Source organism: Eubalaena glacialis, chromosome 16 (genome assembly GCF_028564815.1).
Source record: "Eubalaena glacialis isolate mEubGla1 chromosome 16, mEubGla1.1.hap2.+ XY, whole genome shotgun sequence".
NCBI lineage: Eukaryota > Metazoa > Chordata > Mammalia > Artiodactyla > Balaenidae > Eubalaena > Eubalaena glacialis.
Genome location: NC_083731.1, coordinates 3,554,923 through 3,575,415, shown reverse-complemented (window position 1 = coordinate 3,575,415; position 20,493 = coordinate 3,554,923). Strand labels below are relative to the sequence as shown.

The following is a 20,493-nucleotide window of genomic DNA, read 5'->3' as shown; positions in this document are numbered from 1 at the left end:
TGTGGTTAACATGGGCAGGCACCCTTGATGTTGATGGGAAATATTTTTCACACTATGTAATTTTTGTAAAATTTGCAAGAGAGAATAAATATAAATAAGATATACTCTCACAAGTTATAAAGGGAAGACAAGTGAAATTTAAGCAGATGACATGTTTGTTCTTAGAATGCTGGGTTCATTTTCTGGATTATAGCAAAATAGGTACAATATAAATAATGTTACACATTTTAAAAAATTCTACTTCTTCTACCTAGATTCCAAATAGGTTTATCATCCTTGTGATTGTGAAATGAGATAGAGATTCTTGCTAAGGTGTAGCGAATAATAGTAACTTAAAAATGTTCAAATGATAAATAATTTTTGCATCTCCTAAAATTGGACCTGTTTCACAATTGCTGCACTTACATTCCCAGGACTGAATTATCAGTGTTAAATTTGAAATTATTATTTTTCCTGAATTGAGATCTTCAGTAGATTTTTGGTGTAAACTTGCCTATTGCAGAGGCACCTGTAAGTTAAGAGAGTCTTGGACAGGCAGAGGGGTTGTGGAAACTTCGGGAGACGTCTCCAAATGTCTTCAGGCACGGAAACCTACAGTTTATTTTAACTCATTTTCATCATGAGTTCTGACTGCAGTGGTTTATATATACGGGGACACCTGAGAAATATAACCTATGGAACAATCCCCTTTTTATCATAGAAGCACCCTAACAATAAGTAGACTGAAGGTTATAAATAGATGAAGTTTAGGAGGTAACTTGCTAGAGGGGTATTGGAGATATACTTTATTTATTCATTCATTCATTTATTCATTGATGGCTGCATGATCTGAAATCCACATTTTTGGAGAGCACAATTTGGCATGCAAATATAATACAGTAAATAAACTGAGTTTCAAGCATACATATGGAGATTTTTTTGTTTGTCACTGAGCCTTCGGGGTCTTACATATGCTTATACTATATTACATTCTTTTGATATTTTAGTTGAGCTAAACATAAACATGTTAGTAATTTATGATTAATTACATTCTGCTTCAATGAATTATAGAAACTTTGGGAGAGTTCTCCAACTGTCTTCAGATACCAAACCCTACGATTAATTTCAACTCATTTTTATCCTGAGTTCTCCTGTGTCCAAGCCTGTTCCTTTGGACGGCACCTGATTGCAAGAACTTTGGTTGGTTTCCAGGACTATCTGAGGATAAAAGAGGTCACACAAGGCTGTCTGCACAGTGCCTGACACAACCAGAGTGGTTTGCTACAGTAAAATCTTCGTGGTCGTGGCTGGAAAGAAGGCTTCCCAGTTTATGGCCGTTTATTGTGGAGAAATGAGGACTGAGAAAAAATGCAGAAGGAGGCCATGGTAGAAACCCTACATACAGTCCAGTTTCTTCGTTTTCCGTTGCTTCGGTAATCTCGGTTGTTTGGAGAGTAGCAGATAAAGGAAATAATTTGTTCTTTAAGAATACGAATGCCGTTACTCATGTACACTGCTGGGTAGTTTTGTTTTAAAATTCACATATCAATGCAGTGATTTAATTCCTGAAATCGGATATTTTTGGCATCTTATCCTGTTTCTAAATTCACATGGTTTAATTATAAGAAAATGATTTTGTAAGTCAGTATGGAATGTCTTAGGCGTCCAGAAAGATTTCCATCAGCTTATTGCCACGTGGCACGGGTGTTCCACAGCAGTCTGGCTGAGTCATCGTAAAGGACGGAGATGTTAATAGTGGGGCCTGATGTCTCACAACTGACAACTCACTCTCTGAAATGAGACAAAAGTGCATGTGCAGTAGGATGTGAATTTAAGGTCCTGTCGGGGTGTCAGGCTAGCACGGTCCTCTCCAGCATCTGACAGCATCAGGTGCATCAGAATGCATGTAGCGAATCTGCACTAATAAGATCGGAACAATCAATTTCATATTCATATTCAGAAAAATGTCACTTCTTCATAGGTGAGACTTGCTATTCGCTCTTAATTAGAGGCAACAAATATTTCATATAGGGAAAAAGTAAGGATAGCCTTGAAGAATCTGAAGGCTGGTTTAATCTGTTGGGTAGTCTGTATCTGGTCTAAGTACTGCCTTCTTGAATGGCAGAGAAGGCTGATCTCTACCTTGATGCTCTGAAATGAATGTAAGGTGAATTAGCCGGGTTAAGGGGATTTACAGCTTAAATTTTCATTTGGGAATTCTCCTTAGTTTTGTTCTACTGAGAATTCAGTTTGTATACTATTAGTTATGAACAGTTAGTGGTGTGTATGCACGTTTGTTGAATTTCCAAGGATTTTAAACAGAGTGTTTTGCTGTATATTATATTGAAATGATATCCAAGTTTCTTATGATTTCCATTTGTTTCTCATTGACGCAGTCAGGTAGCACTTAATGTACTTACAGAATGTTATAATGTATTTGGACCTTTTTTTAGGTCGAAGTCCAATTTGAGAATCTGATGAATGACATAAACTAACACACAGTTTTCCATATAATTTGGGGGACTTATAGGCTCTCCCCTCAAAGAAATAAATGTTCCTGGACTGTATTAACTTCTCAATTTGTTGATTAAACAAGTTAATAAATTCTGAAATAATACCACCAATGTGGTTCATAGTCCCCTGGTAGTTCTTGAGGATTTTTAAGTCAAATTATTTTTTTTGCAATGATTTTGTTGTTGACCTTTTCTTAAATAGAACATTATCTTTTTAATTTTAGATAAAATCTGTGATTTTTAAAAACCTACACTGAGATACCACCTGATAGACGAGTAACGTAATTTTTACTACACTAATATGACAGTAAGAATGTTAATCTTTTTAAGATTATTTTCAGCAGATTAGATTTGCAGCTCTAACCGAGAATTTGTCAAGGATCTCATCCATTAGAGACAGGAAGTCAGTATCTTAGTTTATGAAGCTCTAGGGGCCTGAAGATGGAGCATCGTCCTCTGCACTGCAGGGAAACCATCAAAAATATCTCCTGGATTATGGTTTATACCTACACTGTTTGCATAGATCACCTATAAATACTTTACCTAGCACCTTAGGACAGTTTTCGAATTCCATCTATAGGTTGTTTTTGCTTTTTGTGCCGGGGGATTTGTCATGATTTCTGTACCATCTCGTATTTCCCAGGATGAAAAAGCCTGAAATTCAAATCAAGGATGTGTGTGTGTGTGTGTGTGTGTGTGTGTGTGTGTGTGTGTGTGTGTGATTATTTTCTTCTTAAATTATTTAACCAAAAGGCTTTTTAAAAAAAGTCAGATGCCATCTATGACTTTTTAAAAGGACTAGATTGTAGCCATAAATAGTTATAAATGGTTCTTACAAAAGTATAATTTGTTTTATCTTTTGCAAGGAAATGAGGTCCGTCAGGTTAACTCTTTGAGTTGAAAATTTGAGGATTAATCTCCTCCAATGGTGGCAATCATTGGGCGCATCCCAGGTGATGAAAATCGCCCATTATTGGGACTTGAAATTCTCAAAACGACTTAAGCGCTTAAGCCCCCCCAACCGGAATCCCGCCCTGCTTCCTTATAGATGGTCACCTTCGCCTTAGCTGAGGGCTCACCGTCATTCTCTCCAACAGGAAGGGTTAAGGTGAGCAGTGTTTCCCTCCTTCCTGAGTCAGACGGTGAGGAAAGATTTTATTGAAAAGAAGCCACGCGATTTGTCAGATGTCTGCATGGCCCTACCCGCAACCCCGCCCTGCCAAATCTGTAATGGAACTTGTGTAGTTGTCACCTAACTCCAGATTTAGGTATTTTTTACTCCCTGCGACTGTCCGCATCATTGACTAGCTGGTCTGTATGAATTCTCGTTAGTTCAGGGCGGGGCTCAGTGGGGCTCTGTGACCACTGCAAAGCAGAGGGATGTCAAAATTAAATACTTTTGCCAACCCACACACCGCTCTCCCAGTCCGCTCAAGGAGTCTCAGTGAGGGAGAGTTTGTAATGCTCCTCAGGACTTTAGGGGCTGCAATAGGTTAAGAAACTGTCTAAATGGTAAGCCCGGTGATAAGAAAGTGAAGTGTGGAGAAAATGTCTAGAAATTAAATGTTTTTTTCACTGTTATTTTGATAAGAAAATTGGAAATTAATTTCCCAAAGAAAACATCTGAGCATACGATATATTTAACATCACTTGAGAATCCTAAGTAAAACCTCATTCTCTGTCTCTCATTCAATATATATTTTATAAACTGTTATTAAAAGTTCGAAAAAGGTCATGGAGATTATCTGTCCTCATTTCAGACACAAAAGTCCAAAGTGAAACCTGAAGGAGGGACTGAATGTGTAAATAAATCTGATTAAAACCCAAATATTTACTTATTAGTTTCAACTTTCCCCCTTAGCACTTTACTAAAATGATTATAAAGATTTAAGTTCTTTGATGGATATTACAAGTCGAAAAGAAAGATAATCTAAAAATTTATACCAACAGTCCATACGTAATTAAGAGTTGGTAAAATATTTTGTACATTGCCTTATTAATTATAATGTAAAGTACTTAATTCTTAATAAATGAATTTATATCATTAATTCCCAAATGCCTTATAGAAATACTAAAACAGCTGCTGTGCATTTGTGAGAAAATGAAAATAGACATTCAATTTTTTTCCATTTATTGTGTGATATCTTTCTTCATTAACTGTATTTGGGTGGGTGAAAGATTTAATAATCAAGAAGAGTACAAAAGGTTATAGGCAAGTCTTACCTATTATCTAACACGTTTAACGTTTGTCACTTTTGCTTCTGATTTTTTTTAACGGAAAAGAAATAGAAAATTGCAGCTACAAGCTGAAGTTACTTTTGTTTATCTACATAAGTCGATTCCTCTCCTTCCTGCCCAGAGACAACAATATCATCAGTTCTGTGTAAATTTTCCACAGTTTTAAAAATTAATCTAGATATTGGTGTTTCATAACAAGTATATGACACTGTGAGTCATTAAAGAATTAAAGAAATGCTATCATAGAGTACATTTTACGCTGTACTTCCCTTTTTAACTCCACATAGTTGTTGAGATTTAACTATATTGATACGTAATGAGCTAATTAATTCTTTGTAACTGCTGCACTAATTCCCCTGAAGAGAAACCACAATATCCTCATCTATTTCCTTTTAGATGGACACTTATGTCTGTTTTCATTTCAATTACAGTGTCACATCCTGGGATATATGTTTAGAATTTTCCCTGGGGTATATATTTAGTAGCAGAATTGTGGGGAGAATATTAATTTACATTTCCCTGATTACAAGTGAGGTTGTACATGGCAATGCAGATTCTACACTGCCCGGTGGTGATGTGCTCATATGTGTATGGTGATATTTGTTCAGTTATATACAATGACCTGACTTTAGGGACTTACCATAGACATTCTTTTCCTATTCCAAGGTCATCTTACATTTTTTCCTAAACCTTTAGATTTTCAATACATCGGGAATTTATTTTTGTTTATATGAGAAATTGATATAATGTTATATTTTAGATGGATATTCAACGATCCCTATCCCATTTATTAGAAATGCTTTTTCACCTCCTCCTGATGTTTAATCTATTTGACTAAAACTGTATCAATAATATATTGTTTTAATAAGTTCTCATAATAAGTTCTTACTTTTCTTATTTGTTTTGGTTATCTCTGGATCTTTATTTTTGCATATGAATTTTATAGTCGTTTTGACTTAGTCCATAAAAGAAATTCATTTGGGATTTTGATGAGAACTACATTTATAGATTAATTTGGGGAGAATTGGCCTTTTTAGACTGTTGATTCTTTGCTTACATAAATATGATCTATATTTCTTTCTGCATACATTCTTTTATTTCTTAAATATGTTTGTGTTTTTTCTATCAATTTCTTGCACACTTCTATTTGATTATTTTCTAAGTACTTTGTACTTTCTCTTGCTATCTTGAGTGCTATTTTTCTATTATATTTTAATTTGTTTATTGGGATACTTAATCTTGAGTTTCATATGTTGATCTTATATCAGGAAACCCTGCTGACTTTTCTTATTAGTTCTAATAATTTTCCTGTGGAATATCATAATGTAAATGATCATAATTATCTTTTTTGTCTTCCTTGTCATTTATGTCTTCTATTTCTTCTTATTTTATTGCATTGGCTAGCACTGCCAATACGATGTTGAAAATTTGTGGTGATAGTAGATATTCTTGTCTTGTTTCCCAATTAATGTAATACCTCTAAATATTTGTCAGTAAGTAATCTGTTTATGTAGAGTTCCAGTAGATAATCTTTGCTAAATGTTTTCAACCATAGATGGATGCTGTTTCATTGAATGTTTTTCTTTTATCTATTAAGATTATTTCTCCTTTTCTTAGCTCATGTGGCAAATTTTACTGATGTATGTTTTTTGATGTCGAATAATTCTTCATTTTTGGTGTAAACCCTATTTGGTCATGATGAACTAAATTCAATTTTCTAGTCATTATTATGGATGTTTGCATTTATTTTCATTAGTGAGATAAGATTTTATTTATTTGTTATATAATCTTTTTTGCTATTACGTCTATGTTAAAGAGTAAGCTGAGAGCAATTCTGTTTTTCTTCTCTTCTAAAATGGTTTGTGTTAAATGAAGATGATATATGCCTTGAATGTCTGGTGGAATTCTCCCTAAAAATTTTTGGGGAGGTGAAGGGAGAATTCACCTATGAATACTATTCTAAAATTTATAGGTCTAATCAGATTATTTTCTTTCTTTTTAAAGTCATATATATTCTAGACAGTTGTCCACTTTAAGATTTTAAATGTATTCACCAACTAAATCACAGCTTTGTTTTATTTATAATCCTCCAATCAATATCTCTTATAATTCTAGTTTGACAACTTTACATTCCTGACATTCTTTATTTATGCCTTTGCTCCAGTATCATTGGTAAGTCTTGCCTGAAATTTGCCTGTGAGAATTATTTATTTTCAAAAATCAATTTATTTTTCTTGTTGTCATTTCTCATGTTTATGTCATTTATTTTTACTAAGCTCTGCAGTTTTAGGATACCCTATTTTGACTTTCTTTGAAATTTTCTCCTTTTTTTTTTTTTCTGACTTCCTGACTGGAATGTTTGTTTCATACTTTCTGATGATTATGTTGACCCTGAGCCTATAAAGTATCTCCTGAGTACCTCTTAGTGCATTTCAGGTGATTTATATGTAGCACTTCCTTCGTTTGTTTAGTTCTAAATATTTTGTCTTTATTTTTGTTTCAGAGATGAAATAACAAGCAGTTTGTCAGAAAAATAAATTTTGCACACCGTGTTTTTCCCTCCTTCATCCAAATTGGGGAACTTTTTCCCATTAAATAATGATATTTCCCAGGGAGCTTGCCTTTCCCTGACACCTATGGGGTCTGCCTCGGGGGGGGGGGGGAGGGGAGGAAGCACCAGAGTGCTTATAACTAAAATAACTTTTACCGTTTTTACTAAAATGCCAAAAATATCAAAAAAAAATAATGATATTTCTTTGATTCTTATGAATATGGTACGAGTGACTTCTATTTCTGCATAGACATTTAAACCATGGTGCTTATTGTCATGACAACCAAAACTACACAATTTAGCAAAATATCTAAGACAAAACCTGCTTTCTAAATAATTCTCCTTCTGCTTCATTTCGTTACCAAAACACCCATATGTGTAATGATTTCCTAAAGAGCTAAGAACCTTTTCTCTGTAATTGCACATTTGCTTTTCATTTTTTTGTGAGATACTTTTTTTTCAAATAGAAGGATCCAGAGAAATAAAAAATATGAGAGGTTTACCAAAGTAGCATGTATATTATATTACTCAAAAGTTAAATATTACATAATAAATACAAAATGATGGTTAAAAATTTACCACCCTTATTATAAAAATTACCACGTACTATGGACACAATAATGGTTAAGTATAAATATTAATCACGATAATATGATAAATTGTTTCAAGAATAGTGCAGCTTATTGAGCCAATGAAGAGCTACGTATTTTTCCCTTAAGTGCATGTTTTTAGGCGATGGGAGGAAAAAAAGAGATTTCTTTCAGATCTATGAGAATATGGCATTTTTAGTATCGAACAGTAGTGTTTTTCCTTTTTGATAATGGCTATTATGCGATTTGCAAATATTATTTGAGAGCCAAATAGATTCAGTGTACTGTGTAAGAAATTCAGTGATTTATAAGGCTAATACAAACCCGCGAGCATTCTTCTCTAGCTCTTTCTTGAGCCAAGAGTGCAGAGGCTAAAGCTTGTATATTTTATACAAAGGATAAAATTCATCACATTGCTGGCCGTGCCCACGCTCTTGTTTCATTTCTCACTGGGGAAATGCATTTGGCCTCTTTTCAACCCCCTGATACCCTGCCCTGCTGGATAGAGTTAACCAAATCTGCATTTATTATGCTCCTCTGTGCCTGTCATTTGAGCGTCGTGGCAGTTCTGCCAAAATAAATAACGCCGCCATGCAGCTCGGAGATGAGAGCAGGGTGTCCCATTCTGGGTCTTGGTGACCCGGCCGCTCCCTGAAGAAAACACCAGGAAGCAAATGTCAGTCCCACAATTTAAATATTGTTTGCCTTTTCCTAATATAATTTTCTCATTGAGAAGGATGGGCTTTTCAACGAAAGGACATTTTTAGTTTTTGTCAGCTGCACGCTTTTAACTTTTCTCTCTTCACGTACAGTCTTAATAAAAATACATTTTCCAAGCAGACGGGAGAAGTGGGGAAGGTGCATTTATTGTGGTTATTGTTTACTGGATGTTACCTGTAAGTGAGCCGGGCTTTGAGCTGGAGATTATTACATTTAATATTGACATTAGCATGAGGCAGGAATTATTGTCTCCCCTCTTCAGATAAGGAAACCAGAGTTCAGAGAGGTTGAGTAAGTGGCCCAAGTCACACAGCCAGGAAGAAGTGGTAGATTTGGAGTATGAACCCCACTATGTCAGACTTGAAACCTGAGTTTTTCCAAAAATGTCTCCCACATTGAAACGGTCAGAAAATGATTTTAAAAAGCATAATTTTAAAGCTACCTTTAAAAAATATAAATGGTTTCTTTATTTCCCCCCAAAATTATTATTTAAAGTTTAACATATCTATATATCGACATGCCCCTGAGGGTAAGACTGTCCTCTGTTCTTTGTATCTGGGTCTCTAGCGCCCGGCAGAGTGCTTTAGCAAAAGCAGGTGCTCAGTACATATCCATTCAAAAGATGAGTGAGCTAATAAATAAAGTAGTTAAAAGCCACTCTCAAGTGAAGAAGTGTTGGTAGATTGCAAAAATGGCCCCAACTGCTTATTCTCTGCATCCATGCCCTGTCCAATACAGCTTTGACGCTTCTCTTATCAAGAGTTTAGGTCTGTTTTCACTTCCTTCGAATTTGAGCTGCCCTTGTGACTTGCTGTAGCCTAGAGAATACAGCAAAAATGATGATGTGCCAGCTCTAAGGCCTTGCAGTAGTCTAAGATCCCGGTCGTTGCCACTCGCGCGTAAGCCCGGGCTCTCCTGCGGATAGCGAGAGCCACTGTTAGCCAGCCAGGAGCTGGCCAACCCCAAGGCATTTAGCGGAGGAGGTTATCCTGGACCTGCCAACCCCCCGCCAGGCCACCCACGCTGCCAAAAGGACTTAGAACCATAATAAGTACTTCATGTTTTTGGGCACTGAGTTTTGGGGTGGCTGGTTACCCAGCAATATCCACTTGCTACAAGTCGCTATTTAATTAATTTAACTTTGAACCACAAGTTGTGAGCACATATACTTGAAGGTGATTGCTGGAAAGACAGGTGTCCATTTCATAGGTGGTTTGAGGGATTCTGAGATGATCTCCCATACCAGTACTTTCACACTCTCTCTCCATCATCTTCTGGGGGGCAGTAAAGTCACAAACCTTTGGGTAATAAGAATTTATGATTTTCAAACCTTACTATTAAATTGCAAAGGTATCCTGAAGTGCTCTTTAAAATCTTAAATAGCAGAAACCTCATAAAAAGGGGAGGAGGGTGGTGTATTCAAAGAGAATTATTATGAAGGGAGAAAAGGAACCCTATTAAGAAAAGCATGATAATTTTGCAGCTGTGTAGCAAATCAGCAGGGTGCATACCTTAAACTTACACAGTATTGTATGTAATTAAATCTTAGTGAAGCTGGTGAAAAAAAAGAAAAGCATGATAAGTGAAAAATGAAACAGCACTTTTTACTGTAGTTTACAACTAGTGGGTTGAAATGTTATGTAGATCTCATGTTTTGTGTATGTGTATGTATGTTCAAGTACATGGTAGTTAATTTATGAATACAGCAACTTTATTTTTTAGCTGGGTTTTAATTTTTTAAAAGGGTGATTGAAATCAAGAGATCTGGATTTCTATTCTGAGCCTGACACAACATTAATGAAATTGTTAGTAAGACATTTATGTCTTGTGAATATTAATTTTCTCAGTCTCTGAAACTGTGATAATCACATTTCATTTACCTACAAATGGAGCCTTGGCTTATCTCTCTGGCTTGGTTTTGCTTTCAGGACCTGTGAGTCTGTGATTCCTGGTCAGGGTATTTTGGAAGATGTCAGTCACGTCCAAATACCTGGTGGCTCACTGCGTCATGCCAGGGGGTGAACTCTAAGTCAGCCCCCTCCAACACAAGTTATGCTAAAATGCATCAGAGTCAATGGATCCCTGAGTCTTAGTAGAACTGGTAGTACCACTATTAATAGGTGAAATTTAAAGGCTGCAGATCAGATCACACCTGCAAATTCTCACAACCATGCCTGGATTAGTTCACCTCTTCCAGTGGCTCTAGCCTAACAAGACCAAGCTCCAGAGAAGGCCAAGAACTCCAGGGAGGGTCAAGACTTCTGCCTGTGTTGCAGGCCTCATCCACAAGTATTTGTGGCAATGCATGGCTGGCTTTCTCTGCAGAATAGCATGTGCCTGCTAGCACTTGCCCACCCGTTCACATAGGGCATTCACACGTAGGGGGCACTCCCCTCTCCATAATTAGTAATCATCCCTTTTCTGCAAAGATCACAGAAACTGCAGATGAAGTGCTTTGATGGCATTCTGAAAACTACTCCCACCCAACCTACCTGGATTACCCACCCCTGTGGGATCCTGCCTTTACTCTGCCTTCCAAACCAGACCCACCCCATTGGGTTTTATACCTTCTGAGTTTCCCTGCGTCTATCCAGAGCATCCCCTGCCTGACCTTGGCCATATACCTTGACTCACAATCTCCCCTGTGAACCTCGGGCTTGTCTAAAGCCAAAACATGACCTTCAAATACACCTTCAGAGTTCACTCTTCTTTCAAGCCTGTCCTCTATTTGATGCACGTGGATCCTTTGGATCAGGTGGCATGGATCTCCCAAACACTCGGGGTCAACCTGATCTGAGTTCTGAACCCTGCTGTTGTATTTCGTCTTGCAGTCATCTACCAACTGACACAGACCAAAAGGAAAGGAGACATATCTGCTTGATATGAGACTGAAATATACATTTCCTGGAAAAGACAAATAAGCTACAGAATTCCCACATCTTCGTATAGATTTTTATTTTGACAGTTGACAATTTACAAAAGGTCATTCAAAAGCGATGATACAGGATCCTAGATTAGAGGCATATGGATGTAACACTGCTTGTTATTGTTTGGCATGTAGAATATAGTTGGTCCCTGACTTTGAAACAGCAAGGATAATGCACAGGCAACTTACAGCTGAGTTGATTTCATTTCGTTGCTTTGTTTTTGTTCTTTGAAAACCTTTCAGGCATGGTGTGCTTCTTTGGCTGATGTGTCCCCCAAGGAAATCCATCACCCCTCCTTACACCTACATACATCAGTAACACGGAACCTCCCTCTAGCTTCTCTCTGACTCACTTATCCAGAGAATTGGTTGAACACAAGAACTTCTCTTTATTTTTGTTGGAGGGACTAAGGGCACTAGTCTGAAGGCATCCCCAAGAAATACAACTCTGCTTTCAAAGAGTCAGCAGACATGGGAGGAGGTTAAGATACAAATCTCAGACACAAATGCAAACAATAGCGGCATAGACACTGCTGTTATTATATTCAACTGCTAGAAGAATGTATTTCCATCTCAACCTCAGGGTCACTCAAACATCTTGCTTGTAATTTTCTTTCCTACTCATGTCTTTATATTAATAAATGAAGCTTGAGCCTCTGGTAGGAGCCAAGGCCAACCATAGGAAGGGTCGCTATTCTAACATCATGGCGGACGGGGCGGTACCAAGTAAGCATGCATTTGAGTGCTTCTCATTTAACAAGTATTCAACCCCAGATCTCTCTGTCCCTGTGCATAGTTGTGATTCTAGTGAGCATACCATCTTCTTACTGTTTCATTGAGGGCTAACAAGGCTGAAGTGCACATATTCTGTAGAGTTCGGTGGATTTTACATACGCAACCTGGCACGTCACGCCCCCGACAGAGCGAGATGTGGACTCTTCCTCCGCCCACTGGTTTACATCTGGCTTCCTTTGCTGAATGTTACTTATGTGAGTTGCATCTACAACGTTGAGTGCACCAGTAACCCATCCTTATTCTACTTCCAAGTAGTGTTCCTTTGTAAAAACGTGCATGGACATACCACTAGTTAGTTACGTATTCAACTACTGATGGGCACTTTGGTTGTCTCCAGTTTTGGGCTCTGTAGATAAGAAGCCATGTATGTTCCCATGCATGACTTCTAGGGGCCAGGCACTCATTGCCCTGGATACCCGCCCGGAGTGGGATTTCTAGGTCATTCAGTAGATGTGCATTAAGCTTTAGTAGACGAGGTCAAACCGTGTTCCAAATTTCAGATTTAAGCTGCGACCAGCGACATGTGAGGGTTTCAGCTGCTCCACATCCCATACCTACAGTTTTGCATCTGGATTTTTTCACTGTGGTAACTATTTATCCATATTTCTATCTAATCTTCATAACTATTACTTTTAATAACCGCAGAATACTTAGGAGGAGCAATGAAGTCATAAATTAGTTAAATGGTCTGCATTGTTCTCAAATGAGGGTTATTTCAGACTAGGAAGGTAAGAGTTCATATAAACTAAATATCATTTGTGGTTTGAAAGAAGTAAAGTATGTGGTAGGTTATTCTTGTTTCTAAAGATGCTTTTGTTAACAATACATATATGTGTGTATATATATATATATATCACTGTTTTAAAAGCAGCTGGTAGTGAATAAGGACATATGTTTATTAAAAGTACTAAGTACTGGTGCTTGTCAGCTGTGAGTGGTAGCTTTCACTGATAGGAAGGGTTTAAGTGATTTTTTTATTATTTGTGCTCTTACTACCCCTAGAAAGGGCTCCCTTCCTGGTTTCTCTGTAGGTCAGAACTAGCTTTGTTTATAAGGCCAGCAATTGGAAGTGGCTTTATATGATACTGTATCAATAAGACATTAGTTCTGGTTTTCACCCTCATGCCAGGATTTCTGTGCACATCCAGGCTAATTAGCTACAGTTTTTACGTCAAGGGGTCTCCAGTTTTTAACTTCCTAACTTGTATTTCCAGTCGGGGGGGGGGGGGGAAATGCAAAGAAGGATGGGTTTAAGAACAACGTTGGTGTGCATGACGCCGTAGGATAGATGGAGCAGAGGGCTGCTTTCATGACGCCGTAGGATAGATGGAGCAGAGGGCTGCTTTCATGACGCCGTAGGATAGATGGAGCAGAGGGCTGCTTTCATGACGCCGTAGGATAGATGGAGCAGAGGGCTGCTTTCATGACGCCGTAGGATAGATGGAGCAGAGGGCTGCTTTCATGACGCCGTAGGATAGATGGAGCAGAGGGCTGCTTTCATGACGCCGTAGGATAGATGGAGCAGAGGGCTGCTTTCATGACGCCGTAGGATAGATGGAGCAGAGGGCTGCTTTCATGACGCCGTAGGATAGATGGAGCAGAGGGCTGCTTTCATGACGCCGTAGGATAGATGGAGCAGAGGGCTGCTTTCATGACGCCGTAGGATAGATGGAGCAGAGGGCTGCTTTCATGACGCCGTAGGATAGATGGACGCAGAGGGCTGCTTTGGTAACCACTAGCCCCACCTGCCACCCAGCTTCTAATGAAACTTGCCAGCAACTGCAGACTTCTTCCCTATTTTCTGAGATGTTTTCAGAAAATGGTAAGTCTCAGGTACTTTCTTCCGTCAAAGAATAAAAGGCAGGAACTTCTGAAAATACGCAATCCTGGAGCCACGTCTCCATCCCAAGTTCCTCTGAGACTAGAGAAGACCCTTCCAGAGTCAGATAAGCTGTGGATTGGGCAGAGGTAGCCACCACGATGAGAGCGCTTTGCCGATTACAAACAAAGCTTATTTTAACCAAATTCTTCAGCGTATTGGTAGTAGAGCTTGCAAACGCCATAGCGTAGCCCAACTTCTCCAGGGACGTTGCACCACTAACCTCTGTGCAAGGCCATCTGGTCCCCAGGGCAGTGTGTCTGGACAGCCAGCTTGCTCAAGTCTGGAATGCTTTTATATTTCGCTCTTACCCCATCTGGAGTCTGACCCGTCAATGATCAGCCAAAGAGGCTGATTCAGCTCTGGTTCCATCTGAGGGTTTTGTGCCAAACAGGATTCAGCTCTTCCCTAAACTGACTTTTAGTTACTTAGTTCATCTCCTTGCCTGGGGATGATCGGGGACAAAACCTGATGTGTACAAATCCCCGGACCTCTCTGCCCAAATAAAATTAGTTCATCCATGTTCCAAAGTGGACAGTCTCTTTAATTCAGACTTTCCCCTTTCTCATACCCACAAACCTGGAAGGCAAATCAAAATGAGACAGATGCCTTGGCATTTAACATTTTGTCTGATATAGAAGGTGGTGTATTTTACTAATGAGTTAATGTGGGTTAGAGTTTTGTTAACCATCAGGAAAGCCCTCAGGAGAATTCTAGGGCAGAATTTGAACTAAAACAGATCATCTTATTAATATGTTAATTTTGCCTAATGGATTGAATCCCGGTTCATCTGATGACCTCTGTCTGCTCCTCCGTGCTAGAAATTCGATGTTGAGTTAAATGCCAGTGTAATATGAGTCAAGATATCAATAAGAGAAACGACAGAATGGGCATTTTGCTGGCTACAGGTTCTTAGAACCCTCCTGCCAAGGCTGCTATTGCAATAACAGTCACATATCTCACTCAATCATAAAAGATGAAATAGATTTTTGAAAAAAATGAACACCTTATGTCTGTCAGTAGTTGCAAAAATAATCGTTAAAATGCATTAAACCTGCATTAAATTTTTTCCTGACAATGGTTTTTCCTTTCTTCCCATCTTTTCCTTTTTAATTTTTATTTTGTAACCACATATAGTTTGGAATCCAGTGTGTATGACATGTGAAAAAATCATTTAAAAGGAGTGTTCTTTCAACCAAATGTATGCTACTCTAAATTACTAATTAATTTACCGTCCGCAACCTAAACCAGAATCTTCCAGCATTTTACTCACCCGCGTACAGCTGGGTAGCCTCAGCATCCTCTGCTTGTGCACACGAAGCCACAATCCTTATGAGAAAGGGAAGGACGTATGTCACGAGGTCCTGCCCCTCATAGCTCTCCTCCTTACCCCTGACCTCTATCAATGTTGTGGGCTGTCACTACAGGACCCCTGCTGCCAAGGCAGCTGGGAACCAGGCAGGGGAACTGGGTCTGAGGGCCTGAGAGGGAGGTCCTGGTACAAGTTGGCAGGAGCATCCATACTTTGGACCAGCACGTGGCCTTCAGGAAGCCCCTCTGCTCCCTCCGGACTCCTGGGGTCTCTGCTGCACCTCCCACCCCTGGAAAACCGACACTTGTCTCCACCGTCTCAGCTGGGCTCCACTTTCCTCTTTCTGCCCTGAAGGTAATGGTTGTCCTTCCTCCACCAACTCAGAAAATGCCCAGCATGTGTTTAGTCATGTATGTTTTCAATAAAGGCTAAAGATGGAGAGTGCTATAATACCCACTATAGAACATTTTAAAAATTAATAAATCACCGCTAGGTCTACCATTGGAGACATTTCCAGGTCCTCTTCTCGGGCTGACTGTACTTCTGTCTAGGTCTTCTGGATGTGTAATTGGGGTTATTTATACAGAATTTATATATTGATTTCTATTAACTTGACAGTTTCTCTAAATTAATCCATCCTAGGATGGATGCTGTTTAATTAATTGTGTCTTTAGTGTCGGGTATTTGTTATTTCTTTTTGTTGTTTTACTATAATTAAGATAACAATGAACATCGTTATTCATGTCTTTCATTGCATTTCTGATAATGGTCTTAGTATAGGTTCCTGCTTATGGAAGTCCTGGTGCAAATGATAGGAATATTTCAAAGCTTTGTGCCACATAAGCATATTGTTTTTCAAGAAGGCTCTACCAATTTCAACTGCCAACAAAAGTGTATGGGGATATCTTTCTCATCATAATTTTTAAAATTTTATTTCTTTTGCAATTTTCATGAGATTGACATTTTAATATGCCTATTAGCCATTTATATGTCTACTCTTAGCCACCCTCTTTATTTCTATAGCAAGTTTAAACAACTATTTTTAAAAGCAACTTTCAGTGATTGGAGACACACTGTGTACCAGCTATTATCCTAGAACTTTCTTTACATCACTTCTAACTGTAGCAAATATCTAGGTGGATAAATGTGACTTGTTATCTTAGTTTTATAAATGATGAAACTGCAGCTCAGAAAATTTAAGTAACTTTCCCAAAGTTATCCAACTAAAAAGTGTTTGAATCAGGATTCCTACCAAGACGGAACAACTCCAGAACTTGACAGGCTTCATCACTAGGCTCCTACAAGTGAAACGATGCAGCTCATTCCATGGAAAACACACACACACACACACACACAACAAAGCAACAAATCAGCCTAAACCTCAGCACCATGGTTCCCACTGAGTGAACATCATTCCCAATGTCTTTTTGTGCACATTATAAAGATGGTGGGATGGGAAGGGGCGTGGGTGGATGGAAGATGATGTATGAGTGGACACGTAGTCTAGTAGATTGAGAAAAATCTATGAAAATGAAGGAGACAATGCGTTTTTAAATAACACTTACCTCTAACAGAACTTAATTTTATTTATACAGTTTATCCTGCAAAAGAATTTAGTCTTTGCATAATCATATTTTTGAATATTTTCTTTTGACGTTTCCCAGAACTGAAAGCAGAAAAAAATGATCACATTTGTTTTCCTGTACATGTTTACAGTTTCTGGTTCTAACATTTGGCTCTCTAATCCATGTAGAGTTTATTTGGCCACACAGGGTGAGATACAAAGCTAACTTTATTTTTTTCTTCTAGGATACTGAATCAATTACCTAGAGACATCCAATGAATGATTCTTTCCTCCCCTCACTGACTTATACTCTTTGCCATGTGACGTTTATATGAAGGGCTTCTAAAATGTTCTCTTTCCTACTTATGAAGCTCATATTTTGTACCATCTACAACAAATAATCTTAGAGAAAGGATATCACAGAATCATTAGTTTGCCTTTTTTTTAAAAAAAAAAAGTGGCCATGTAAGTGACAAACTATAGCCCCTAAAGTATTGTGATTACATCCTGATTGTGAAAACACAATATAGGTACAAAAAGGGAGTTGGTGGCCAAGGGGGTCTGCAGTTTGGATACATCAAATTTAGTGGAAACAACAGCAGAACATCTGCGCCAGCAGAGAGCCTGGTAATGAAACAACAAGCACCATCGTGGTGAGGAATCATCACTTCCACTGGCAGAAAATGCAGACAGTAGTCCTCCGGATGACGCGCTAGACCAGAGACGTGGGAGGGGTGGGGTGACCAGCGTTCCAGAATCATCTGGGGCTTTCTTTGCAAGAAACACCTCATGCACACGCCCCCGTGCTGCTCCCATATCACCACAGAATCCAGGTTGTCAGGGTTCCCGGGTCACATGAGGTTTCATTCCTCCTTTCCTCACTTACTGTCTGTATTCCGACATCTGTGATTTGACCATCCAAAACTGTAGCAAATTCCAAGAGCGATAGTTTACATGGAAGAGAGAAGTCATTACTGAGATAGATTTCTTTCCATTTTGCACCCAAGTTTCACGATCTTCATTGTTCTTTATTTATAAGGACTCCTTTAGGAAAATCATAAGTTTTGGAGTGGCTCAAACTGATTTATCAAAAAACATGCACATGGCTTAATTGTGACTTGACTTGTACTTATGTGTAATGGAGAAATCGCTTGATTTACTGCTGGTGAGACCCACTTAACAGGTCGGTCCAAATTCCTTCAGAGAAAGCAGGTCTATTTGAAGGAGACAGACACAGAGACTTTCAGAGAAGTAAATATTAAACTACCCATATATCATTACATTTTATACTTAGAAATCAATGCATTTTTGTTAATGAGTCTGTGTTTGAATCAAAGCATTAAAAGAACACTTTTTCTTCCTAATTTTCAGTTTTCCACTAGATTAAGATAATCATTTGTGTTTTTACTTCAAGTTGTCAGTGACATGCTACGTGGCTGGATTTCTCCAACCTGAAGTAGCAGTGGGAAGCGTTAAGGATGCCTGTTCATTGTGTCCTCTTCCATTTCAGCTCGCAGACGTGGGATATTGGAATATTGGACATCTTTGGTTTTGAAGAATTTCAGAAGAATGAATTTGAACAAGTAAGTGGGTTTCTTTTGAAATTTTGTTAACTTGAATGGTTTTTTCAACTAATAAGGTATCTCTTTTTAATTCAATAAAGACTATTTGCACTATTTCTTGGGAATATGTAATTAAAATAAGGAAATAAGGACTCTGCAGTCCTGTTTTAAATTAATGTCCCTGGTTTGTTGACATAGTCTCATTTTTATGTGGTCTTGTAAACTGGCATAATCCTTTTTTATTTTTTTAAACAGAGGCACTTGTTTTAAAAGACGGCGTTAGATGAAACCAGAGTTGTGCTTATGGAAATGCCATTTCAGCAGGGTCAGAGACTCGGAGGGTGTCTCTATTTGAAATCAGTTTGAAGGTCTTTAGAAACTCCAGCCAAAAATCAGGATGGAAATACTGTCTCATGATAAATGCTCTTATTGGTAGTTTCAACTTTACCTGACATGCGTACATATGACTATGGCCAACTCATAAAAATACATTAAAGAGGTGTTGATTATTTTTAATCTATTTACAATTTAGGGCACTTGTAAAAGCACTAAATTCTTTAGGTATCTTAATAGTATAGTACAAATAGTTTAATCGAATTAAGTATATCTAAAAATTAAGTGTTAAGGGTAGAAATAAAAGTTGCTTTAGCAGAGAAGGAAAACTAAACCTGTAAGATGGTACAGGTGGAAAGAGAGAAAACCATGCTGCATTAAATTACATGAAGAATTTCAAGTATGCAGTGTTTAGGGTGGTTACTGGCACTGGCTAAGGAATTAAATAGAATGAGGTTGAAACCCAGTTTTGCGACTTGTACTAGCAGAGCTCTCCTGGCCAAGATGAAGAATCTATAATGAGCTTTGGTTCCTTATCTGTAAAATCAAGATGGTAATAGACCTACGGAGCTGTGAGAGTGAACAAGATGACTGTTATGGAGGTTCTGGTGTCATTTTCCAGCTCACTGTACACATGTAAGAAATGGTGGGTCGCTACCTTCGCTGCTGTCAATGCGAACACCTGAAAACCTTTTCAGATTTGGCCTTTTTTCCCCTAAAAAAGTGGTTCAGGGTCCTCTGAGTAGATCTTAATCATGCCGACTCACTTAATCTAGGGTGAATCATCGTGAATCATTTCTCTACAAAACTTTACAGAAAGTCTCGCCTAAAATAAGAACAGTGAGACCAGAGATTTCTTCTCCCTTCATGATTCTGTGTCCATGGATTAATGGAAAAGGGAGGACTTTGTGGTTCTATTTATTTATTGCTTATTATTAAGAAAAATAGTGATGAACATAAGGAAGAGGGCAGTTAAAAGAGTCACCAGCAGGATGTCCAACAGGAAAAGGTCTGCAGGCTGCTTCTGGTGACGGATTTCTCAGTGCAGGTGTTTGAATGTTGTCTGGCATTCTTATTGATTCCTTACATTTTTGCCTTAGAAAACATGCAGGCTCGGCTCTCTAGTGAGACTCACGGTTTCTGCATCTCCTGGTTAAGTGACACGCAGAAATCACAAGTGGGAGGGTGTCTACGAGGGCTGGGCTCCCAGTCTCCTGCTCCAAACCCAGACTCAGTATCTATCAAGTCTGTGCTGGCAGCTGAAATGTGCAAAACATGTACGTTATCTCCTTATTAAAACTTACTTATTTACTATAATTACGTATACCCCTTCTCATTCTTTCTTGCTGTTAAATATTTTAATTATATATTTTAGAATATATTCATGGCCTGAGATTTTTATTAACAAAGAATGGCATTTTAGATTTTAGATTTTTCAAATCTAAAGAACAAGTCTCTGTTAAATACTAAGAGCTAGTTTTAGGTACTTATGGGTAAAAGCTCAAGACCAATTTTTAGACCTTAATTACAA

The 20,493-nt window shown here is 38.2% G+C and overlaps 1 protein-coding gene across 1 annotated transcript in view; it reads left to right on the top strand.

The window, feature by feature from the left end:
• The window catches only part of MYO16 (myosin XVI), a 422,800-nt gene that overhangs the window by 228,990 nt on the left and 173,317 nt on the right, over nt 1-20,493 (top strand). Inside the window, exon 20 of the mRNA XM_061170768.1 lies at nt 18,578-18,650. Within this exon, the coding sequence (XP_061026751.1) occupies nt 18,578-18,650 (73 nt within the window). The remainder of the gene's footprint in view (nt 1-18,577; nt 18,651-20,493) is intronic.